The sequence below is a fragment of the Heteronotia binoei genome, chromosome 4, assembly GCF_032191835.1.
Source record: "Heteronotia binoei isolate CCM8104 ecotype False Entrance Well chromosome 4, APGP_CSIRO_Hbin_v1, whole genome shotgun sequence".
Classification (NCBI taxonomy): domain Eukaryota; kingdom Metazoa; phylum Chordata; class Lepidosauria; order Squamata; family Gekkonidae; genus Heteronotia; species Heteronotia binoei.
In genome coordinates this window covers 185564071-185589247 of record NC_083226.1, presented here as the reverse complement: position 1 = coordinate 185589247, position 25177 = coordinate 185564071, and the positions used below count along the sequence as shown (strand labels likewise).

Sequence of the window (25177 nt, the reverse complement as noted above, 5' to 3'; positions counted from 1 at the left end):
GGGGCGGGACAGGGTGGGGCATAGGGCAACAGGAACTCTGACCCTGGGCTTAACCAGCATAGGTTACAGCAAGAATATAACATCTTGTGATTTGGATGTTACATCTCTGTTGATACACCCCAGGATGATGTGATGCAGATGAGGTCCTGAGTCACGGTGAATACACTGACACTCCATGTGTAACTGATTGTGGACAATCAATTAAGATATCAATCTTCAGACCAGCCAAGACTACTCAAGTGAAGATCCTGTGAATTGAGGGGGAGGGGTTTGTGAGTTTCCTGCATTGTGCAGGGGCTTGGACTAGATGACCCTGGAAGGAGGTCCCTTCCAACTCTAGGATTCTAGGATTCTAAGTGCAGGGGCGGGAAGGGAGAGATCAAGGACCTCACCTGCAGTATTGTGCTCAGTTTTGGGCACCACATTTTAAGAAGGATATAGACAAACTGGAATGGGTCCAGAGGTCGATGAAGATGGTGAGGGGTCTGGAGACCAAGTCCTGTGAGGAAAGGTTGAAGGAGTTGGGGATGTTTAGCCTGGAGAGGAGGCGGCTGAGAGGTGATAGGATCACCATCTTCAAGTACTTGAAGGGCTGTCCTATAGAGGATGGGGTGGAATTGTTTTCTGTGGCCCCGGAAGGTAGGACCAGAACCCATGGGTTGAAATTAAATCAAAAGAGTTTCCGGCTCAACATTAGGAAGAACTTCCTGACCTTTACAGCAATTCCTCAGTGGAACAGGCTTCCTCCTCGGGAGGTGGTGGGCTCTTCTTCCTTGGAGGTTTTGAAACAGAGGCTAGATGGCCATCTGACAGCAATGAAGATCCTGTGAATTGAGGGGGAGGTGTTTGTGAGTTTCCTGCCTTGTGCAGGGGGTTGGACTAGATGACCCTGGAGGTCCCTTCCAACTCTATTATTCTATGATTCTAAGTGCAGGGGTGGGAAGGGAGAGAACAAGGAGCTGAATTAGTAACTGGCTGTGAACAACCAATTGAAATAACCCAAGGCCCAATTCCCTGGGGGGGCTTTTACATGTACCGCAGGTGGTTTTTACCAGTCCTCAAATCAAGCCCCTCCCCGCTCCAGGTTTGGCACAGAATTCTTTTTTCCAGAAGCTGAGCCCATCACAACCTGGGTGGGCCCCATGATAATTCTGGGAGAGCTCCGCAACCCCCTTGCTGTGGAAATTAGGAACCTGACTGGGATTCTCTGGCCTCTGCGACCCGCTCCAGTTCGCCTGCTGGCTGCAGGGTTCTGTCACCTGCACCTTGTGGACCTCCTTCAAGGGACAGGTGGCTTCGTGGAGGCAGCCCCAGCTGCTTTGAGAATGCCCCAGCTGTGTCCAGCCACTGCCTCCAGGGCCTGACTCCTGTTTGCCCCAGGGAGAGAGGACTGCTCTGGCCCCCCAGGCCCACAGCTGAGGGGAGGCTAATCTCTGCAGAGGGCAGGGCCAGTGAGTTCCCGGCAAGGGTAGGGAACAGTGACTCTCCAGATTTTTTTTGCCTACAACTCTCATCAGCCCCAGTCATCTGCTTCCTTCTGCATCAAAGTTTGCTTTGCAAGGCTTGCTCAGTTAATTGCACAGGAGGTACGGAGAAAAGTCTCTATTTTCTCCATTGGCTGAGGCTCCTCCCTTGGGAAGGAAGGGGGGGGAGGAATAGTTTGCTTTGCCGGGCTCTCTCAATCGCACAGCAGAGCTACTGAGCCAAGCCTCTCTTGCTTCTATTGGCTGAGGCTCCCCCCAGTCCCCTAGGGCAGGGGTAGGAACAGTGGCTCTCCCGATGCTTTTTGCCTACAACTCCCATCAGCCCCAGCCATTGGCCATGCTGGCTGCGGCTGACAGTAGTTGTAGGCAAAAAAAAAACATCTGGAGAGCCACTGCTCCCTACCCCTTCCTGGAGGCATGCTGGGTGTGGCCTCCCTCTGTTCCCTGGGAATAAAAAGTTTCCTCCCTCGGAGTAACCATGGAGGTGTCTTTATCCAGGGCTTGCTTGTGGTGGCTCACACATGTCTAGGTGAGATGGGGGGTGGGGAGAGAAGAGGCTGTTCCTCTGAGCAGGGCACCGTCCTCGCTGGCCGTGAAGGGACGCAAAAGAGAGGGTTTTCTCTCTCGCTGCCAATGCATCTTTTTTTGGTTGCTGTTTCTTTTTTCCTAGTAGGACTCCTGTGTCTTTAACAGGAGCGTGACGGGCAAGAGTTCAGCCAGCAGAATTCTCCCAAGGAGCCTGCCAGCCTGCCCTGTTGAGCTGCTGTCCTTGGGAATCTTCTGGAGTTGCTGTCGAGCTGCTGTGTGTTGTGCAGCTGCAAGAGGTGCAGAAGTCCTGCTGGAGCCGAGCAGAGAAAGAACGGGCAGGGCGGGGTGGGGGGGTGGGGGGAAGAGGGTCGCACCATGGTGGAGGAGAGGGGTGCTCTCTGGAAGGGAGCTGGTGGGGAGCAGAAGGGCTTCCTGATCAGTCTTGCTGAAGGGATGATTCACCCCCCCCCCCCTCCAAGGTGGATGTGGCCAGCTGCATAGGGTTGCCAACTTCCAGGCTGGGGCTGGAAAGCTGAAATTACAACCGATGACTAGACTACATACTGCACTTATTTACTTATTTAAAATATTCGTTCCACTTCTGGAAATGGCTGCTTTGGAAGTTGGGCTGCACGGCACGATCCCCTCCAGCAATGCCCCTCCTTCCGAAGCCCTGCTCTCCCAGACTGCACCCTCCAATGCCCAGGTATGTCCTATGAATTGAGGGGGAGGGGTTTGTGAGTTTCCTGCATTGTGCAGGGGGTTGGACTAGATGACCCTGGAGGTCCCTTCCAATTCTAGGATTCTATGATTCTATGTCCACACCTGGAGTTGGCATCCCTAAGGCACAGAAGAGTATTGTGGAGGATTGTGTTCAGTTTTGGTACCCAAAACTAAACACAATACTCCAGGTGAGGTCTAATTCTGCTCTGGTAAGACCTCACCTGGAGTATTGTGTTCAGTTTTGGGCACCAAAATTTAAGAAGGATCTAGACAAGCTGGAACGGGTCCAGAAGAGGGCAAGGAAGATGGTGAGGGGTCTGGAGACCAAGTCCTATGAAGAAAGGTTGAAAGAGCTGGGGATGTTTAGCCTGGAGAGGAGGCGGCTGAGAGGTGATAGGATCACCTTCTTCAAGTACTCGAAGGGATGTCATCTAGAGCAGGGGTGGCCAATGGCTGGGGCTGATGGGAGTTGTAGGCAAAAAACATCTGGAGAGCTACCGTTGGCCACCCCTGATCTAGAGGATGGTGTGGAATTGTTTTCTATAGCCCCAGAAGGTAGGACCAGAACCAACAAGTTGAAATTAAATCAGTTTCTGGCTCAACATTAGGAAGAAGTTCCTGATCATTAGAGTCGTCCCTCAGTGGAACAGGCTTCCTCCTCGGGAGGTGGTGGGCTCTCCTTCCTTGAAGGCTTGATGGCCATCTGATAGCAATGAAGATCCTGTGAATTTAGGGGGAGGTGTTTGTGACTTTCCTGCATTGTGCAGGGGGTTGGACTGGATGACCTTGGTGGTCCCTTCCAACTTTATGATATTTCCTGTGCTGCCGCATGGTGCTTCTTTGGGGGACTGGGGGGGAGATGGGGGGGTGGAGCTGAGGAAGGTGGGATTTGGGGAGGAGCGGGGGTATAATACTTTGTATTCTGCTCTAGGGATGTGCATTCGGTTCGGCCGAACCGTATATACAGCCGAATCAACACTGATTCGGCTGTATACGGAATTGGCCGTAGCCGATTCCCATTGCCGCCTATTATGCGGCAGCCGAATACGGCTCGCTGTATACTGCCAAATAGCTATTCTGAAGTATACGGCTGTCAATGGAAAAGGCGGGAAAGTAGCTTCTGCAGCCTCAGTGGAGCTGCTTGACTACTTTCCCGCCTTTAGTGGCCTCTTCCCGCCTCTCCCATAGCCTCCCTGGGATCAGGGAGGGGGGGGAGGGGGAAGAGGAGCCCCAACAGCCAATCCAAAGCATGCATTTGCAAAATGCATTGCAAATGCATGCTTTGCAGGGCTGTTGTGTAGCTGATGGCCCAGCCATCAGCTACATTGTTGTTATTTTGATCTTTTGCTTACTTGGGTATCCAAGTAAGCACTGTTGTCTGGCCAATCAGAGAGCAGTGCTATTTTTTGAAATTGCTCTCTGTAGGGCCAGAGAACCTTTTTAAGGAGTCTTCCTGGCTGTGTGGACTCCTCCATTGCTGTGTTGGTGTATGTGGGTTGGTGTGAGAGAGATTGTGCTGCTGCTGGCTGGCCCTTGGCTTCAGCTGCTGCCTGCTGCTCTCTCACTCAGCCTTACCAGACTTCCCTGGATTAGAGAAGACAAGGTAAGACAGTTTTGGGGTTCTTGTTTTAGTTTTTGTTGGTAAAAGGACTAGAGTCCCTTTACTTGTCCAGATTTGGGTGTGTGGGTGAGTACTGGGTGGGTAGGGTAGCCTATTTGGGGTTGGGGTTGGGGTTGGGGTTAGGTTCTGCTGGGGGTGGGGGCCTGGGGTGGGGTGGGGTTTTTTTGCTAATTTGCCCATATCTTAATTTAGTGAGAGGACTTTTAAAAGTGCAGTGTCCTTTTACTTCTCCTGATTTGGGTGGCTTGGATTTCTTGGGGTTAGGGTGAAGGGGTTTTTTTTTGGGGGGGGGGGGAAGTTCCTGTATTGTTAAAAGTTGAGTTTTTTTACTGTTTCAGTGTTTGATTTGTTGCTGCTGTGTTGTGTTGCTGCTGTGTTACTTTTCTCTTCAGGTTATTGGGGGGGGTGCTGTTTGGCCTAATTTTCATTGTTTAAAAGGCCACTTTTGTCCCCCTTTTCCTGGTTCTTGTTTTAGGGGTGGGGGTGTTGTTGTTGACTGATTTGGCCTGAGTTTTCTTATTGGTGAAAGGCCACTTTTTAAAAACTTGAGTTGCTTTGCTTGGCCTTTTTTTCCTGTTGTCACTTTTCCTGGTTTGGGGGTGGGGGTGTTGTTGACTGATTTGGCCTAAGTTTTCTTATTGGTGAAAGGCCACTTTTTAAACACTTGAGTTGCTTGGCCTTTTGTGATTCTGCTGGTTTTGTTTTGGTTTTTTTAAATTACCTCTGGTTGGTGTGGGGGTTGGCAAGGGTGTGTGTGGGCTGTGTGGGCTGGGTCACTTTCTTGTTTTTATAGAGTAGATTGTGTGTTCTGTGGCAGGGAAGCTGGCACCTGGGTGAGAGTCCCAGAGCCAGCAGGCTTGTTGTGGTTGGCCAGCTCTCCCCGTGTTGTTTGGGGCAGGGCTGGAGAGCTGGCATCTGTAGATTATGTGTTCTGTGGCAGGGAAGCTGGCACCTGGGTGAGAGACCCAGAGCCAGCAGGCTTGTTGTGGTTGGCCAGCTCTCCCCGTGTTGTTTGGGGCAGGGCTGGAGAGCTGGCATCTGGGTTTGCTGCAGCCAGGTCTGCCTCAAACCCCCTGCCCCCCAGTAGCCTCTAATTATGCCCTATGTTGCCATTGATGTCAATGGCCCATAGGGTATAATGATGGAATAGGGGCACCCTCTTTGGGTGCCCCTGGAATGGGATCCCCTGGCCCAATCTTTTTGGGACTTGGGGGGGTTGGAGGGGAGAGTCCCCTGCAGGTCCCCTGCAAATTTGGGGGCTCTCCCTCAAACCCCCTCCCCTCCAGGCGGCTTCAAATATACCCTATTTGCCATTGATTTCAATGGCCCATAGGGTATAATAGGGCCGTATATTCGGAAATAGCCGCGCATCTACCGTATATGCGGCTATTCCGAATACGGTATTCAGTAGTATACGGGGATTCCGAATTTTTTCCCCCCGTATACTTCCGAATCCGTGTAATACCAATTTTTTTTTTTTTGCACATCCCTATTCTGCTCTCCAGAATGGCCATTTTCTCTAAGGGGGCTGATCTCTGCAGTCTGCTGGAGGTCTCTTGGAATTCTTGGAGGTCTCCAGGCCACAGCTGGAAACTGACAACATAAAAAGGAGTTCTTAGTGTCTTTTGGCTATGTGGGTTTCCTAGGGCAAGGGTGGGGGACAATGAGAACATAAGAGAAGCCATGTTGAATCAGACCAGTGGCCCCTCCAGTCCAACCCTCTGTCTGTCACACACTGGCCGAAAAACCCAGGTGCCATCAGGAGGTCCATCAGTGGGGCCAATAGTTTTTTTTAAATGCAGCAAATGATCAGGAACTATTGACCAGCCTGCCTCTCTGTGTTTGGGATTATTAGGAAAGGGACTGAGAGTAAAACAGGCCAAATTGTGATGCCCCCGTATAGATCTATGCTTCGGCTTCACTTGGAATCCTGTGTACAGTTCTGGTCACCAGATCTCCCAAAGGACATGGCAGAACTGGAAGAGGCCAGAGGGGGTTGGAGCCCATTCCCCGCAGGGGTAGGGAACGTTGGCTCTCCAGATGTTTTTTTCCCTACAACTCCCATCAGCCCCAGCTATTGGCCATGCTGGCTGGGCTGATGGGAGTTGTAGGCAAAAAACATCTGGAGAGCCACTGTTCCCTGCCCCTGCGAGGAATGGCCCAAGAGTCTACAACAGGGGTGGCCAACAGTAGCTCTCCAGATGTTTATTGTCTACAACTCCCATCACCCCCAGCCAGCATGGTCAATGGCTGGGGAAGGCTTTGGCCTCTGTGCCCTGTTGCTGGCCCTCCAGAGGAACTGATTGGCCACTGTATGAGACAGGATGCTGGACTAGATGGACCCTCACTGGTCTGGTCCAGCAGGGCTCTTCTGTTATTCTTCTCAGGGGAAGACCTTGGCCTCTCTGCCCTGTTGTTGGCCCTCCAGAGGAACTGGTTGTCCACTGTGTGAGACAGGAGGCTGGACTGGATGGACCCTCTCTGGTCTGACCCAGCGGGACTATTCTTAGGTTCTTTTCAGGGGAAGGCCTCGGCCTCTCTGCCCTGTTGTTGGCCCTCCAGAGGAACTGGTTGGCCACTGCGTGAGACAAGATGCTGGACTAGATGGACCCTCACTGGTTTCATCCAGCAGGGCTCTTCTGGTGTTCTTCTCAGGGCAAGGCTTCGGCCTCTCTGCCCTGTTGTTAGCCCTCCAGAGGAACTGGCTGGCCACTGTGTGAGACAGGAGGCTGGACTAGATGGACCTTTACTGGTATGACCCAGCAGGGCTCTTCTGAGGTTCTTCTCAGGGGAAGGCCTCGGCCTCTCTGCTCTGTTGTTGGCCCTCCAGAGGAACTGGTTGGTCTCTGTGTGAGACAGGAGGCTTGACTAGATGGACTTTCAATGGCCTGATCCACTACGGATCTTCTGAGATGTTCTTATCAGGGGAAGGTCTCCGTGTCTGTACTCTGTTGCTGGCCCTCCAGAGGAACTGGCTGGCTACTGTGTGAGACAGGAGGTTGGACTAGATGGACCTTCACTGGTCTTATCCATCGGGGCTCTTCTGATGTTCTTCTCAGGAGAAGGCCTTGGCCTCTATGTTTTCTTGTTGGCCCTCCAGAGGAACTGGTTGGCCACAGTGTGAGACAGGATGGTGGACTAGATGGACCCTCCCTGGTCTGATCCAGCAGGGCTCTTTTGATGTTCTTCTCAGGGGAAGGCCTCGACCTCTCTGCTCTGTTGCTGGCCCTCCAGTGGAACTGGGTGGCCACTGTGTGAGACAGGAGGCTGGACTAGATAGACCGGTCTGATCCAGCAGGGCTCTTCTTACGCTCTTGTGGCCTGTCCAATACTTAATAGCAGAGACTCTTGTCGCTTGCCTGGGCTCCTTTGGGTCGGCAAAGAATGAGAGGTCAGCTGAGCCCTTCCCCTCCTCGCGTGTGTCTGGCACATTGTCTACAGCGGTGCTGGGCAGGCCCTCTGCACCTGTCCTTTTGCCCTCTATGGAGAGTGGGCCATGACCTGTTTTGGTTGGGGTATCTCAGCCATTGCCTCTAGATGGGCACTGTCTCCCTCTTCTTCCTTGGCACTGCATGGGGAAGACGGCAGTGTGTGTCTCCTGGACCAGTCTGGATGTTCTCTGGCTCCTTCCGTTCATCCCGGGAAGAGTCCCTCCCCCTTATGGTCTTCTCTCCCTGTACAGCCAGGAGTTGCCCTCGCCAGCGAAAGGCACAGAGGCGTTTCCTCTCGAGATCTTGCTCTTGGGTCCGAATGGCACGGGGAAATCTGCAGTGGCTGTGCAAATTCTCTGCAAGTGGGGGGGCCTGTCGCCCCAGGTGAAGCAGACACTCCAGGAACAGGTAGTTTCTTCAGGAGGGGCATGGCAGCCTCCCCACTCTGGTGCCCTTTGCCTACCTGCCACTAAGCACTGATTGAGAGCCAGTTTGGTGTGGTGGTTAAGGGTGTGGACTCTTATCTGGGGGAACTGAGTTTGATTCCCCACTCCTGCACTGGCACTTGCTGGAATGGCCTTGGGTCAGCCAGAGCTCTGGCAGAGGTTGTCCTTGAAAGGGCAGCTGCTGTGAGAGCCCTCTCAGCCCCACCCACCTCACAGGGTGTCTGCTGTGGGGGAGGAAGGGAAAGGAGATTGTGAGCCACTTGGAGACTCTGATTCAGAGAGAAGGGTGAGGTATAGATCTACAGTCTTCTTCGTTTTGTCCTTTAAAGCCACGCGTGGCGTGGCATGTGGATACAAAATGTTGGGATTGGGAGGGTGAAAAACTGTCCTCTCCCAGATTTTCCTGCCCCTGAATTAAGATCACAGGAAGAGGAAATAAAGATCAACCAAAGAAACGTATTTTTCTCCTGTGGGCACATGGGAGAGGGCTTTTTCAGTGAAGGCCCCACGATTATAGAACAACCTTCACTTGTTGGTGTGCCTGTCCCCCTCACTTTCAGATTTCAGAAGGCAGCAGAAAACAGTCTTGTTGACCAATCCAGATTTTTAGATGTATTGCCAGTCCTAATGGAGATTTTAAGATGTCTTAGTGTGTTTAGAACCGTTTGCTTATACCTTTAGCAGCCTGGAGTGGGGTGAGGTAGAAAGGAGGCTAACAACTATTAGGGAGAAAGAAAGAAAGAAAGAAAGAAAGAAAGAAAGAAAGAAAGAAAGAAAGAAAGAAAGAAAGAAAGAAAGAAAGAAGAGGAAGGAAGGAAGGAAGGAAGGAAGGAAGGAAGGAAGGAAGGAAGGAAGGAAGGAAGGAAGGAAGGAAGGAAGGAAGGAAGGAAGGAAGGAAGGGAGAAAGGAAGGGAAAAAGGAAGGGAGAAAGAAAGAAAGAAAGAAAGAGAGGAAGGAAGAGAGAGAGAAAGAGAGAAAGAAAGAAAGAAAGAAGAGGAAGGGAGAAAGAGAGAAAGGAAGGAAGGAAGGAAGGAAGGAAGGAAGGAAGGAAGGAAGGAAGGAAGGAAGGAAGGAAGGAAGGAAGGAAGGAAGGAAGGGAGAAAGGAAGGGAGAAAGGAAGGGAGAAAGGAAGGGAGAAAGAAAGAGAAAGAAAGAAAGGGAGGGAGAAAGGGAGGGAGGGAGAGAGAAAAAGAAAGCGAGAGAGAAAGAGAGAGAGAGAGAAAGAAAGAGAGAGAGAGAGAAAGAGAAAGAGAGAGAAAGAAAGAAAGAAGGAGAGAGAGAGAGAAAGAGAGAGAGAGAGAGAAAGAGAGAGAGAGAAAGAAAGAGAGAGAAAAAAGAAAAGAAGGAAGGAGGAGAAAGGAAGGAAGGAAGAGAGAAAGAAGGCAGAGGAAGGAAGAAAGAGAGAGAGAAAGAAAGAAAGAAAGAAAGAAGAGGAAGGAAGGAAGGAAGGAAGGAAGGAAGGAAGGAAGGAAGGAAGGAAGGAAGGAAGGAAGGAAGGAAGGAAGGAAGGAAGGAAGGAAGGAAGGAAGGAAGGAAGGGCGAGCAGAGGGCTGCTATGGGGCCAGACCATGCAGCATCTCCTTGTGATGCCTCCCCAGATGAGGTGGGCATGGCAGAAGTGCCTACAGGTGACCTGAAGAACACCAACGGTGGTCTCGTTGGGCCTGCTGCTAGTCGGGGGTGAGCAGCAGAGCCCACAAGGCCTGAACCGCCCCCTCAGCCAGCCTCCAGGACACCGGGCCTCTCCTGTGCCAGCTGGTGCATCGGCTTCCTTCTGACCTGGCCGTGGCGGTGTTGGTTCTTGCCGTGTCCTTTGCTTTCCTGCCTTATCATCCCAGGTTCTGTTCTGGCCAAGATCTCGTTTATACCCTTCTTTTCTGCCCACCCTCCCTATTTTGCACAATTTGAACTGTTGTGCGAGTCGTAATGAGGGCTGCCAACCTCCTGGGGGGTGGGCTGGAAATCTCCCAGAATTACAGCTTATTCCCAGACAACGGAGACCAGCCCCTTGGAGAAAATGGCTGCTTTGGAGGGGGGATTGTCTGGCACTGAGTCTCTGCTGAGGTCTCCCACTTCCGCTCCCCCTCTCTCAAGGCCGGCAGCCCAAAACTCTGGCAGGTGCTCCCTGTCTCTTGTGCTGCCCCTCCCTCCCTTCCTTACTGCGCAGATGAATCCGGCCCATGCCCAGCTGCTGGCATCCCTCCAAAGGCCCCAGGCGGGGGCCCCCTGGCGCCACTACGAGAGCCCCAAGTTCGTGGTCAGCATTGCCACCTCTTCCAAGTGCAGCTTCTTGCCACGTGTGTCTCGGGTAAGAGACTTCTCTTCTCTTCCCCCCTCCCCAAGAACCAGTTTGGTGTGGTGGTTAAGCGTCCGGACTCTTATCTGGGAGAACTGAGTTTGATTCCCCACTCCTCCCCTTGCAGCTGCTGGAATGGCCTTGGGTCAGCCATAGCCCTCACATCGTCCTTGAAAGGGCAGCTTCTGTGAGAGCCAGTTTGGCGTAGTGATGAAGTGTGCGGACTCTTATCTGAGAGAACCGGGTTTGATTCCCCACTCCTCCCCTTGCACCTGCTGGAATGGCCTTGGGTTAGCCATGGCTCTCGCAGGAGTTGTCCTTGAAAGGGCAGCTGCTGTGAGAGCCCTCTCAGCCCCACCTACCTCACAGGGTGTCTGTTGTGGGGGAAGAGGATATAGGAGATTGTAAACTGTTCTGAGTCTCTGATTCAGAGAGAAGGGTGTATAAATCTGCAATTCTTCTTCTTCTCCTCCATATAATACAACAATATAGCAGTAGTTATTTGTAATGGCTCCACAAAGTCTACACCAAAAGAGAAAACTCCTTTGATTTAACACTATTGTTCTTTTTGATCACTTGGGTGCAAAACCTCGCTGTCGCTCTAGTGATTGGTGGCGTTTCCCCAGAGATATCTTATCTGTTAGCACCTTAGACTGTTCCAAAATAGGGAGAATTGTCTTGTCCCAAGCTGCCTTATAGAGGTGACAATGAATTTAGAATATGTTTCAGTGTTTCCACCTCACCAATGGGGCATGTACAGATTCTGTCACTGTGTGGGGTCCTTCAATATCTCCCTTCTGTTACCTTAGATGGCATAACATCGCACCTGGCAAGAGTAAAAGCCCTTCTAGCAAAGAGTTTGTGGCAGTGGCGTTCAATGTCACAAACTCTTTGCTTAATTAAAGATCTGGCAACATTGGTACTTTGGGTATAGAGGATGGGGTGGAATTGTTTTCTGTGGCCCCAGAAAGTAGGACCAGAACCAATGGGTTTAAATTAAATCCAAAGAGTTTCCAGCTCAACATTAGGAAGAACTTCCTGACCGTTAGAACGATTCCTCAGTGGAACAGGAGGTGGTGGGCTCTCCTTCCTTGGAGGTTTTTCAACAGAGACTAGATGGCCATCTGACAGCAATGCGGATCCTGTGAATTTAGGGGGAGGTATTTGTGCATTTCCTGCAATGTGCAGGGGGTTGGACTAGATGGCCCTGGAGGTCCCTTCCAACTCTATGATTCTATGATTCTAACAGGCTTCCTCCTCGGGAGGTGGTGGGCTCTCCTTCCTTGGAGGTTTTTAAAACAGAGGCTAGATGGCCATCAGACAGCAATGAAGATCCTGTGAATTTAGGGAGAGGTGTTTGTGAGTTTCCTGCATTGTGCAGGGGGTTGGACTAGATGGCCCTGGAGGTCCCTTCCAACTCTATGATTCTATGATTCTAACAGGCTTCCTCCTCGGGAGGTGGTGGGCTCTCCTTCCTTGGAGGTTTTTAAAACAGAGGCTAGATGGCCATCAGACAGCAATGAAGATCCTGTGAATTTAGGGGGAGGTGTTTGTGAGTTTCCTGCATTGTGCAGGGGGTTGGACTAGATGGCCCTGGAGGTCCCTTCCATCTCTTCTATGATTCTAACAGGCTTCCTCCTCGGGAGGTGGTGGGCTCTCCTTCCTTGGAGGTTTTTAAAACAGAGGCTAGATGGCCATCAGACAGCAATGAAGATCCTGTGAATTTAGGGAGAGGTGTTTGTGAGTTTCCTGCATTGTGCAGGGGGTTGGACTAGATGGCCCTGGAGGTCCCTTCCATCTCTTCTATGATTCTAACAGGCTTCCTCCTCGGGAGGTGGTGGGCTCTCCTTCCTTGGAGGTTTTTAAAACAGAGGCTAGATGGCCATCAGACAGCAATGAAGATCCTGTGAATTTAGGGAGAGGTGTTTGTGAGTTTCCTGCATTGTGCAGGGGGTTGGACTAGATGACCCTGGAGGCACCTTCCAACTCTTCTATGATTCTAACAGGCTTCCTCCTTGGGAGGTAGTGTGGGCTCTCCTTGAACATATGAAGCTGCCTTATACTGAATCAGACCCTTGGTCCATCAAACTCAGTATTGTCTTCTCAGTATTGCCTTCCTTGGCGGTTTTTCAACAGAGGCTAGATGGCCATCTGACAGCAATGAAGATCCTGTGAATTTAGGGGGAGGTGTTTGTGAGTTTCCTGCATTGTGCAGGGGGTTGGACTAGATGGCCCTGGAGGTCCCTTCCATCTCTTCTATGATTCTAACAGGCTTCCTCCTCGGGAGGTGGTGGGCTCTCCTTCCTTGGAGGTTTTTCAACAGAGGCTAGATGGCCTCTGACAGCAATGAAGATCCTGTGAATTTAGGGGGAGGTGTTTGTGAGTTTCCTGCATTGTGCGGGGGGTTGGACTAGATGACCCTAGAGGTCCCTTCCAACTCTACAATTCTATGATTTTATGATCTGTCAGCCAGTTTGGTGTGGTGTGGACTCTAAGCTGGGAGAACCAGGTTTGATTCCCCACTCCTCCTCCTCCTCTATATATTTATTTATTTATTTATTTATTATCAAATTTATACCCTGCCTTCCCCTGGCGGGCTCCGGGCGGCTGCTGGTGTGACCTTGGGTCTGTCACAAATCCTCTCAGAGCTGTTCTCTCAAGAACAGTTCTCGGTCAAAGCTTTCTGAGCCCACCTGCCTCACAACGAGGTCTGTTCTGGGAAGGGAAAGAAGCTCGGAAGAAGCTTTGAGATTCTGACTGACAAGCGGGGTATAGATCCAATTTCCTCCTCCTCCTCCTCCTCCTCATGGTGATGATGATAATACCTGTCCGCATGTCCTTGGCTGTGCTGCCAGCCACCTGCAGCCCTTTCCTCAGTAACAGCAGCAGCTGGAAGGAGAGCTTGTAAGAGGGATTGGGGGGGGGGTCAACAGCAGGCGGCCCCACCAGAAACCCTGCTGGCCTGAGCAGCTGCCCCATCTCGGGGGATGAGGACGCCACCCCTGCTAGGGAGTACTTGGCTTTTCTGCCCACGCAAGGGAGGGTGGGAGGCCCTTCCCCTCCGCTTGCTGGCTGAGGTTGTTGACCAGGGTCTCTCAGTCTCTCCCCCCTCCGGACCTCCCCAGCCTGTCTGCGTGCTGCTGCTGGTCTCGGCCGCCGCAAGGGACTTGGAAGCCAACTGGAGGCTGCTCAAGAAGCAGATCTCCTTCGCCTGCCGCCTGCCCACGCAGCAGCTCGTGCTCGGCTGTGAACAAGATGGACGCCACCAGCCCGCCGTACAGTGGCCAGCGCTACGCAGCCATCGTCGGCAAGGTCTCTGCTCATCTCTGGCGTTTGGGAAGGAACCCCAGCAACGTGGTCTTTCTCCCCATCTCAGCCATGCAGGGTGACAACATGCAGGGCGCCAGCCGGGAAGTGAGTAGCCCCCTCCCCGCCTTTCTGCACAAAGAATATATTTGTGATGGTGGGTGGGGGTGTGGGGGAGCAGGACCCATGCATCGTCAGTGTGGGAGAGCATTTCTTGGGACAGGAAGGGCCCAGGTTCAATCCCTGCCATCTCCAGTCAAAAAGGACCAGGCAGGAGGTGATGGGAAAGACCTTTCTCTGCCTAAGACAGCTGCTGCCGGTTTGAGGGGACGGTACTAACCATGATTTATTTCAGGGGTGGCCAACGGTAGCTCTCCAGATGTTTTTTTTGCCTACAACTCCCTAGTTTTCAAAAGTTGTATTGATTTCAAAAAGATCGAGGGTAGGGAGTAGGGGGAGTAGAGAGCACAATACAGTTTGACCTTGTTCTGCATAAAAAATTCTTTCAAAAAAATACAAGCTTAGTTCTACAATACTTTCTTTACATAAATTGCCCCGTATTATTATGTCTAAACTAAACATCATCCAGATTTTAAAATTTTATAGCATAAATCTATTGTTAAAATTGTCTTATTAGTTTTGACAATTCTAGTAAAGGCAATTTTATAATATAAAATACAGGGGGTGGGGGGGGGAACGGAGAAATAAGTTCACACCTTTGCCTACAACTCCCGTCAGCCCCAGCCAGCATGGCCAATGGGAGTTGTATGCAAAAAACATCTGGGGAGCTACCGTTGGCCACCCCTGATTGATTTGATTTGATTTATATCCTGCCCTCCTCGTCGAGGTAGGCTGAGAGCGGCTCACAACAGAAAACTTCACAGTAGTAAAGCAATACATCCTATAAAATAGCACATTCAATGCAATTATACATTCCAATAATGGAAAACAGCATTTCATTTCATTTGATACGAAGGTCGAAATATTGCATCACTCCATTTTGCAGGGCGACGGCCTCCCATCTACCATGCGGGCTCCATGTTAATTAAAGGCCAGCTGGAAGAGGATGGTTTTGCAGGCCCTGCGGACGTGGCCAAGATTCCCCAAGGCCCGCGCTTCCTCTGGCAATTGGTTCCACCAGCTGAACTAAGTATCTGATTCTGGCCAAAAAACCCAGGTGCCATCAGGAGGTCCACCTGTGGGGCCAGGACACTAGAAGCCCTCCTGCTGTCAGGAGCCCTGATGAGGAGGAGCTGGAAGGGTTAACAGACCTGGAAGAGTTGCCAGCCAGTTCCTCAGCTGAACAAACAGCAGGTGGCCCATCAATCACTCTCCAGTCACCAGTGTCAGCTGTTGACGATCAATCTCCTCCAAGCTCTCCTCCTCCCATCTCAAGAGTTTGAAGCAGGCTCCGGAAAGAACTTTCAGAGCGAAGACATGAGGCACGCCGATGCTTCAGATCTCTCAGCCCTGAGTTCTAGTAGAGTCGCTGCCACCCAGGGAGCAGGCTGATTGAGGCTCCCATATAGCCCCCACCCAGGACCTTGTGGAAGCAACAAGTCTATTCTCTGGCTTGCATCCACGCTCCTTCCTGATCCTGCCGTGCTTGAGTTCCTTGGCACCCTGACCTTTTGGCCTTTGGACATCGACTTCTGATTCCGGTTTGTGATTCTGCATTGGTGACTTGGCTCCTGCTTGACTCCCTGGACTGGCTTTGGACTCCTGCCTGCCTGCACCCTGAGAACGTGACACCCATTGTGCCCCCCAAAAACCAAGAATACAGAGCATCACTTGCCCCAGAGATTAGAACATAAGAGAAGCCATGTTGGATCAGGCCAATGGCCCCTCCAGTCCAACACTCTTCTGTCACACAGTGGCCAAAAAAACCAAGTGCCATCAGGAGGTCCATCAGTAGGGCCAGGACACCAGAAGTCCTCTCACTGTGCCCCCCCACAAGCACCAAGAATACAGAGCATCCCTGCTCCAGATAGAGTTTCATCTAGACCCTGTGGCTAAGACGTACTGATGGACTTTTGCTCCAGATGTTTATCCAACCCCTTCTTGATGCTGTAAGAACATCTGCTAGGCATGCAGAAGGTCCCAGGTTCAGTCCCCGGCAGGATCTTTCAGTTGAAAGGACCAGGCAAGAGGCAATGCATGAAAGGCCTCTTTCTGCCGGAGACCCTGGAGAGAGAGCTGCTGCCAGTCTGAGTAGACAAGGCTGACCCGGAGGGACCGAGGAGAAGAAGAAGGGATTTATACTCTGCCCTTCCCAACCTGAAGGCGTCTCAGAGCGGTTTACAGTCTCTAGACCAAGAGTCTAGCCCAGGAGTGGCCAAAGTTGCTTAACGTAAGAGCCACACAGAATAAACATCAGATGTTTAAGAGCCGCAAAACATGAACATCAGCTGTTTTGAGAGATGCAAGACAAGGAGGCAGGCAATAGATGGGGGGGAGAGGTAGAAAGTCTGGCTTGGCTCGAAGAAGTGATTTAAAGAGAGAAATGCCTTCTCCAAGCCAGCCTATGGGGCAGTGGGGGCTTGGAGAGCCACACAGTATGTGCGAAAGAGCCACATGTGGCTCCCGAACCACAGTTTGGCCACCCCTGGTCTAGACCATATCTCTGACCATCAACACCTGCCCCCCCCCCCCAGAAGTCCAGGAAACAAATCCTTGGAGCTGCCCTCACTTAAATTGGATCCTTGGGCTTTCCAGGCAGTTGGCTTCTCCGACCTGCAGCCCCCTCCAGGGTCTTAGAGCAAAAAAGGACCTTTCACATCACCTGCTGCCTGTTCCTGGGAATTGAACCTCAATAATATAAAGTCTCTCTTTGTTGTCTCTGTTAGTTTTAAAATAATACCAAATACACAGCATACAAAAAAATCACAAAGGAAAAGGACTCACAAAACTCAAGATTCAGATGTCCGGAAACTACTTAGTCTTTCAATCCTCTTGTTCAATTCTCTGTGGTATCCAAATTCCTTAAGGATTCAGGCTCCAAGGGCAATTCTCCTTGACGTGCCAGTCGACTTTTGGATCACGTTTTGGATAGAAATGCTTCCTCGTAGAGCCAAATTGCTGTACTTTCCCCTTTGACACCAACGAAGACCACTTGAGTACATCTCCGTTATGCACCTGCTGGAGAACTAAGCAAGAGGATTGAAAGACTAAGTCGTTTCTGGACGTTTGAATTTTGAGTTTTGTGGGTCCTTTTCCTTTGGGCTCTTTTTGTATGCTGTGCATTTGGTATTGTCTTCAAAAGAACAGCGACAACAAAGAGAGACTTTACATTGTTTATATTTCTTTGTTGTGTGTTTTGTACACAGCTGCTGGTTGTTCTTTTACTGTCATATACTGTGTTGCTGCTTTGTTTGGTGTTACTTGGCGACTGTTGACCCCGGTGACTTCCGGAGGCTCTGCCACTCAGCCTCTCGGCTGCCACCAAATGCTGGGAAGAAATTCTGCCAAATTGCTTCTTTTGCTGGGTGCCCCTGGGTGCCTCCCTCTGCCTGCCAGTTGGTATGGCCAGCCCAGTGGGCATTGCCAGGGCGGATTTTAGAGATGGTGGAATCCAGCCCCTTACCTTTCAACTCTAGCAATGCCATCTCACAGAAGAGCCTTTTCTATGGCCCAGTGCAATCTGCAGCTGTAGAAGGCTGTTATAGGAACGGAAGGTGCCAATGGCGGAGGGGGTTTGCCCTAGCTGTACAGAGAAAGTGGAAATGTTTTGCTTGAGTGTGGACTATACAAAAAGCAAACATGTCAAGTATATTCATCCCTTTGCTAGAGAGATGCCGGTGCCTTTTGGACTCCAAAACTAGAAATCTATTGTTAGCAGACTCTAACCCCCAATTTATGTATGATCGCACCAGATTTCTGGCAGCTGCCAGGAAAATTCGTGACAATTTTGTAAGGAGGGACTTTGAAACTGAGCTTTTATCCTCTTTGTGTATCTTAAATTTTTTCTTTTTTTTGCAAAGCTCCCTTTTTTTTCCAAATACTTTTATTCTCCTGTAACAACCATGCCTAAAAGTCTGAGCACTTTGTACATCTGATTTGAATGGATGGGCTTCTTAAATTGTCTCTATGGGTTATGTACTGTAATAATAATCTGAATCTGCCCATGTTCCAGTCGACAAGTGCCCTTAGGGCCAAAGGTCAGTCTCCTGGAGGCCTCCAGGTTTCCCCTGGAGGGAGTTGGAGCAGCCAGGGCCGTTTTGCTTCTCACCTGTCGGCTTGTAAGGGGGAGGGTGGGCACGGCAAAGGTCGCGGCTGTCTGGGGACGGGGAGGAGGGCAGGTGATCTGGCATAGACCGCAGCGATGACCTTCATTGCAGCAGCAGCGTGAAGCGACTTTGCTGGCAAGGCCCCACTGGCTCCAGCTTCTCCTCCGCTTCCTTCCCTTGCAGATGCCCTGGTTCGGGGGCTGGGAGATCTGGGAGGACAGCGGAGGGACCCTCCAAGGCATGACTCTCCGGCAGCTTCTGGAAGCCTTCCTTATAAATCACAAGCTGGATTTTTGCAGCGCAGGAGGAGGTGGGTAGGACTTGGCGCGGCCTTCTGCCAATGGCCCCTTCCGTGGCAGCTGCCGAGAGGGAGGGGGAAGTTCCGCCGGCTCCTCTTAATCATGGCCCCGCGGGGAGCGTACCAGAGCTGCACTGTGTGTCTGTGTGTGGGCACAACTCTGGCATCTGCTTTCTGGCAAACTGCTGCTCGGACGTGAGGCATGAGCCTGGTTAAGGAACTAGGAGGCCATTCTGCTCCCGTTAACTAGAATGTCCTAACCCATGAGGGCACCTCTGCACAGGCAAGCTCTCCCATCTGCATGGCCTTCTCTTCTCCCTGCCGGGGGTTTTGTCTTCTTCGCGTCCCGAGATCACCCCCTTCTTTATTCTGCTCTGGTTAGACCTCACTTGGAATATTGTGTTCAGTTTTGGGCACCACATTTTAAGAAGGATCTAGACAAGCTGGAACGGGTCCAGAGGAGGGCGACGAAGATGGAGAGGGGTCTGGAGACCAAATCCTATGAGGAAAGGTTGAAGGAGCTGGGGATGTTTAGCCTGGAGAGGAGGCGGCTGAGAGGTGATAGGATCACCATCTTCAAGGACTTGAAGGGCTGCCCTATAGAGGAGGGTGTGGGATTGTTTTCTGTGGCCCCGGAAGGTAGGACCAGAACCAGTGGGTTGAAATTAAATCAAATAGAGTTCCCGGCTCAACACTAGGAAGAACTTCCTGACCATTAGAGCGATTCCTCAGTGGAACAGGCTTCCTCCTTGGGAGGTGGTGGGCTCTCCTTCCTTGGAGGTTTTTCAACAGAGGCTAGATGGCCATCTGACAGCAATGAAGATCCTGTGAATTTAGGGGGAGGTGTTTGTGAGTTTCCTGCATTGTGCAGGGCTGAACTAGATGACCCTGGAGGACCCTTCCAACTCTATGCTTCTATGATTCTGCCCCCTGTGAACTGGAGTTGGGAGGGAGGGGTCCTAATGCTTGTGGGATGGCCCATTAGTTTCTCTCTTTTGGGGGTGGAAAGGGCCATCATGCCACAGCTGGTGAACAGAGACTCCGTTGGGTTGTCACACAGCCTTCTACTGGCTTCCCCCACTCTAAGAAGGGTCTGCATGGGAGGGCCCAGAGCACCCAACCACCCTCGTCTTCCTGATTAATAAACGCCTCTTAACTGTGACCAAGGAGACGTGACAACCCAGGCAGTATAATAAGAAAAAGAAGTTTGTTATTAGTGCTCTAAAAACAAGTGGGTGATAAAGATTTAGTGCTATAGTTAATCTGAAACAGTAAAGGTTGGTGCAAATAAACAAAAGCCTTGACACATTTAGCTAGAAAGTCCCTACTCTAATACCAAAACTCACCACTTCCTTTGGGCGAGGGATCTTCCCACTGCCTGCTCCAAAGAGCGCTCCTTCTCTGTCTGCAACCTCTCTAGACAGAACCTTCCTGCCTGCAGCCTCTCCAGGAAAGAACACACCTTGTCCGTACTTAGCCCTTTTATGCTCTCCTCCCACATCCCGTCCCTCTCTGGGCCAGTTTCCCTCCAGAACCTTGCTACCCAATCAGAGGGGCAGAGAGGATTCTGGGAAATGTAGGCTTTCTGTAATAACTCCTAGCAGGCTTCTCTGCAGCCTGTAGGCCACAGTAGGCCCAGGATCATGATATGACAAGGAAAGAAACATTCAGAGGTAGCTTGCTGTTGCCTGCCTCTGCGTGGCAGCCCTAGATTTCCAAGGACTAACCAGAGCCAACCCTGCTTAGGTGCCGGAAGCTGCTGAGATCTGGCTAGTCTGAGCCATGCTGGTCAAGTTTGCCTCTTGCACCTGCCTGGGAATGCGCAAGAACATCCATAGGCCTGTGGAACTCACTGCCGCCAGTTGTTGAGAAGGACGAAAGGCAGAGACCGCTTCCCCACTCACCTTAGAATCATAGAATCCTAGAGTTGGAAGGGACCTCTAGGGTCATCTAGTCCAACTCCCTGCACAATGCAAGAAACTCACAAACACCTCCCCCTAAATTCACTCCCCTTATAGATTCATAGAGTTGGAAGGGATCTCCAAGGTCATCTAGTCCAACCCCCTGCACAATGCAGGAAACTCACAAACACCTCCCCCTAAATTCACAGGATCTTCATTGCTGTCAGATGCTCATCTAGCCTCTGTTGAAAAACCTCCAAGGAAGGAGAGCCCACCACCTCCCAAGGAGGAAGCCTGTTCCACTGAGGAACCGCTCTAATGGTCAGGAAGTTCTTCCTAATGTTGAGTCAGAAACACTTTTGATTTAATTTCAACCCATTGGTTCTGGTCCGACCTTCCGGGACCACAGAAAACAATTCCACACCATCCTCTATAGGACAGCCCTTCAAGTAGTTGAAGATGGTGATCCTATCATCTCTTAGCCGCCTCCTCTCCAGGCTAAACATGCCCAGCTCCTTCAACCTTTCCTCATAGGACTTGGTCTCCAGACCCCTCACCATCTTTGTTGTCCTTTTCTGGACCCATTCCAGCTTGTATATCCTTCTTAAAATGTGGTGCCCAAAACTGAACACAATACTCCAGGAGAGGTCTTAACAGAGCAGAGTAAATCGATACCATCACTTCATGTGATCTGGACACTATACTTCTGTTGATACATCCCAAAATTGCATTTGCCTTTTTAGCCACCGCATCACACTGTTGACTCATGTTCAGCGTATGATCCACTAAGACCCCTAGATCCTTTTTGCACAGACTACTATAACCATGCATTGGATTTTTCCTACCTAAATGCAGAACTTTATACTTATCCCTGTTAAAATTCATGTTACTGGTTTTAGCCCAGTTTTCCAGCCTGTCAAGGTCATCCTGTATCCTGTTTCTGTCTTCTACTCTGTTTGCAACCCCTCCCAATTTAGTATCATCTGCAAATTTAATAACCGGAATCAGAGTTCAGTGTCCAAAGGCCAAAAGGTCAGGGTGCCAAGGAACTCAAGCAGGGCAGGATCAGGAATCAGGAAGGAGCGTGGATGCAAGCCAGAGAATAGACTTCTTGCTTCCACAAGGTTACCAGGTCCTGGGTGGGGGCTATAGGGGAGCCTCAATCAGCCTGCTCCCTGTGCGCCGGCTGCTGCTTCTAACTCTTCCCTCCTTCCCTTCTTCCTGCCCAGCCTGGTCCCCAGAAGAAGAGAAGAGGCTGCTCTTGGCCTGGAAGGTGGCCGCCAGCCCTGCCTCTAGCCTCCCCCTCTGTGCCCATGTCCTGTCGGCGGTCCTGAGACAAGCAGGCGTCTGGCGTTCTCCCGAGCAGTGTCGTGCCAAAGCCAACTCCCTCTTGAACGGCTACATCAATGCCCGGCTGCAGGGGCTGCTGAGCCCCACCGCCTTCTCTGAGGAGCTGCAGGCCATCCTGGAGTGGGAGGCCACCAAGTGTGTGCTGAAGGTGGGCCAAAGGAAGCCCAGGCAGCAGGGGCTGACCGGAAGTGCGTGTGGGGCCAGCCGAGCCTCGGCCCCCCTGGCGGAGGAAGAGCCGGACACCGCAGTCCGGTCTGTGCTTCAGGAACGGCTTTTGGCTGATGGAGCGCTTGGAACAGAGGAGGGTGAGATGGCCAGGGGCAAGATCCTGTGAAGGAGGAGTCCCAAACTTTCTGGGAGGAGGCTGGATGTAGGCAAAGGGGCTGGGGAATGGGGTTGCCAGCTCTGAACTGGGGAATTCCTGGGTCTTTGGTGCAGAGCCTGTGGAAGGCAGAGTTTGGGGAACTCAACAGGAACGAATGTGGTTCCAGGGGCCGTTTTCTCCAGGGGAACTGGAGACCAGTAGCAATTCCAGGAGACCTTCAGACCCCCAGGGAAGGCTGGGAAATACCTGGGGATTCTGGGGGGTGGAGACCGGAGAGGGGAGGGCTTATAATAATAATAACTTTATATTTCATAACTTTATATTTCTATCCTGCCCTCCTCGCCAAGGCAGGCTCAGGGCGGCTCACAGCATAAAAATACATTATACATCAAGTTAGGGGCTTGAGGAGGGGTGGGGTCCAGGGGCGTAGCCAGGATTTTAAAAGTCAGGGGACTTTCTAAAAAGTCAGGGGGCACCTTTGCTGCTTCTCATAAGCTCTCTTCTGGCAAAAAAAAAAGATTTAAAGAGCAGGCTGCAAGTCAGGGGGCCCTGCCCAGGAGTCAGGGGGCGGTGCCCCCCACATGCGGTGGCTAAAAAGGCAAATGCAATTTGAGGCTGCATCAACAGAAGACCAGTGTCCAGATCACGTGATGTGATGGTATCACTTTGCTCTGCTCTGGTAAGACCTCACCTGGAGTATTGTGTTCAGTTTTGGGCACCACATTTTAAGAAGGATCTAGACAAGCTGGAACGGGTCCAGAGGAGGGCGATGAAGATGGTGAGGGGTCTGGAGACCAAATCCTATGAGGAAAGGTTGAAGGAGCTGGGGATGTTTAGCCTGGAGAAGAGGTGGCTAATAGACGATAGGATCACCATCTTGAAGGGCAGTCATCTAAAGGATGGTGTGGAATTGTTTTCTGTGGCCCCGGAAGGTAGGACCAGAACCAATGGGTTCAAATTAAATCATAAGAGTTTCCGGCTCAACATTAGGAAGAACTTCCTGACCATTAGAGTGATTCCTCAGTGGAACAGGCTTCCTCCTTGGGATGTGGTGGGCTCTCCTTCCTTGGGGGTTTTTCAACAGAGGCTAGATGGCCATCTGACAGCAATGAGGATCCTGTGAATTTAGGGGGAGGTGTTTGTGAGTTTCCTGCATTGTGCAGGGGGTTGGACTTGATGGCCCTGGAGGTCCCCTCCAACTCTTCTATGATTCTAACAGGCTTCCTCCTCGGGAGATGGTGGGCTCTCCTTCCTTGGAGGTTTTTCAACAGAGGCTGGATGGCCATCTGACAGCAATGAGGATCCTGTGAATTTAGGGGGAGGTGTTTGTGAGTTTCCTGCATTGTGCAGGGGGTTGGACTAGATGGCCCTGGAGGTCCCTTCCAACTCTATGATTCTATTCTATGACCCTGGAGGTCCCCTCCAACTCTATGATTCTAAAGAGCCGCACCGCCCTCACAGGCGAGAACTTCCCTCCTCAGTGGTTACCCCTCTCTCTGCTCCCCTTTCGCAGGGCCCCAGAGAAGTGCAGAGGGAAGCGGAGACCGCCCCGCCCTGCCCTCGTGCCTCAGGAGCCCCACTGGCCAGAGGGACCGCGACCCAGACTGCCTTCTCACCGGACTGGAGCTCCAGCCATGCCAAAGGATTGTTTGTCAGGCTGGTGGCCCAGCAAAGCCAGGGGCAAAGGATGTGGCTGCCTCAGAGGGCTACCGATGTGTGGTGTACCGAATGGGTTCTTTCGCCATGAAACGAGAGCAGCCGGAAGTAGCCGGGAGACCCCAACCCAGGCTGGACATGCCCCCGCCCCTCCTGGCAGCTCCCCCTTTGCCGCCTTCTGCGGCTGAACACCCCGCACTGCTCCCCACCCCTGAGGCTTGCCAGCTGGTTCCGTATCCCTCGCCTCCTCCCCCCGCCCTGTTCCCTTCCCCATGGAGCCCCCCACACCCTCTTCAGGTGCCCCTCTGGCAGGAGGGCAGCCCTGGCCTGGGTTTCCCCACAGCCCCCCCAGGGCCAGCTCTACTCCTCGTCCCAGTCACTCCGGTGGTCGTCTGTGGCGTCCCTTCTGGATCGGCAGAGGCCTTGCCCTGGCAGTGCCCGGAGGCCTCTTTTGAGCTGGAGGAGCTCCAGTCGCCCTCCTCCACCGGTGACACAGCCCCTCAGGAGGACGAATCGTACTCAGCTGCTGCTCTAGCCCTCTTGCTCACTCAGGAGGTTCTGGAGCCAGACCCTCCGCTTCCTCACGCTGCCTCCCCCTGGGAGCTGGAGGAGGTCCAAGAGCTGCCCTCGGCTACCAAAGAAGACTCCAAGCCCCCCTCGCTGCCCGAGGCCCCTCAGGAGAGTTGTCTGGGCCTTTCTGCCACAACCCTCCTCTCCTCCTTGGCTTGGCTGGCCGCTGAGGAGGACTTGCCGGCAGCCTGCCCCCCAGGGGCTCCCCTGCAGTGCCTCTCCCCACCCCTTTCCGCTGACCCATCTCCCCAGCTGCAGTGTCTTCTCGGTGGCAGCCCCGGTCTCCCGTCCCCGCCACGGCCGCAGCTGCCCCCAGCTGACTCCTGACGGTGGCAGCCACCCTCGCCTTTGCCTTGCCCTCTGCTGCCTTGGTGGGGAGCACCGGAACCAACAGTCCTGCTGGCAGGCTGCTTCTGTTGGCCTCTCCTTGTGCCTGGGCTGCTTTGAGAGACTGGGGTGGGTGGGGGTGGGATGGGGGAGGGGTTTTTTTTATGAGATGCCCCACTGGGAACTGTCTGCTTTTGTACCTTGTTCTGGCTTCTAATCCTTTCAAGCCGTGTTCCGGCTTTTAATCAATAAAAGTTCCTGGTGCTGACTTTCTAGCTCTGGCCCTTCTTGGAATCTTGGGCAGTTCTTGGGAAGGGGCTGAGAATCAGGCACTGATGGACCAATCCCAGGGGGGCCAGGCCAGGGGGTTTTGGAAGCCCCGCCCCACTTTCTTCTCTAGTCCCCCTTCCCTGGAGAACCTCCCTTGGAAGTTTTTCAACAGAGGCTAGATGGCTATAGGAAATTCAAGCTGGGTTTCGGAGAGGTAGAGGAACTAGAAATCAAACTGAGAGAGAGTTTGGTGTAGTGGTGAAGTGTACGGACGCTTATCTGGGAGAAACGGGTTTGATTCCCCACTCCTCTACTTGCACCTGCTAGCATGGCCTTGGGTCAGCCATAGCTCTGCAAGAGGTTGTCCTTGAAAGGGCAGCTTCCGGCAGAGCTCTCTCAGCCCCACCCACCTCACAGGG

General features: G+C 52.1%; 1 protein-coding gene across 1 annotated transcript; it reads left to right on the top strand.

Moving 5' to 3' along the window:
- Positions 1-1962: 1962 nt before the first annotated feature.
- On the top strand, positions 1963-24763 carry LOC132570032 (proline-rich protein 36-like). Its single transcript, XM_060236472.1, has 6 exons — positions 1963-2013; positions 8039-8195; positions 10401-10541; positions 13655-13943; positions 18245-18371; positions 23449-24763. Exons 3-6 carry the CDS (start codon positions 10414-10416, stop codon positions 24486-24488), a joined length of 1584 nt encoding a protein of 527 aa, XP_060092455.1. The 5' UTR covers positions 1963-2013; positions 8039-8195; positions 10401-10413; the 3' UTR covers positions 24489-24763.
- Positions 24764-25177: the final 414 nt, after the last annotated feature.

What these genes read in the sequence shown, in the direction of transcription:
- LOC132570032 (XM_060236472.1), top strand. Translation starts at nt 10,414, where the DNA reads ATGCCCAGCTGCTGGCATCCCTCCAAAGGCCCCAGGCGGGGGCCCCCT. An exon ending in TCTTGCCACGTGTGTCTCGG is followed by an intron (nt 10,542 to 13,654) that starts GTAAGAGACTTC and finishes GGACCTCCCCAG; the next exon opens with CCTGTCTGCGTGCTGCTGCT. An exon ending in TGCAGGGCGCCAGCCGGGAA is followed by an intron (nt 13,944 to 18,244) that starts GTGAGTAGCCCC and finishes CTTCCCTTGCAG; the next exon opens with ATGCCCTGGTTCGGGGGCTG.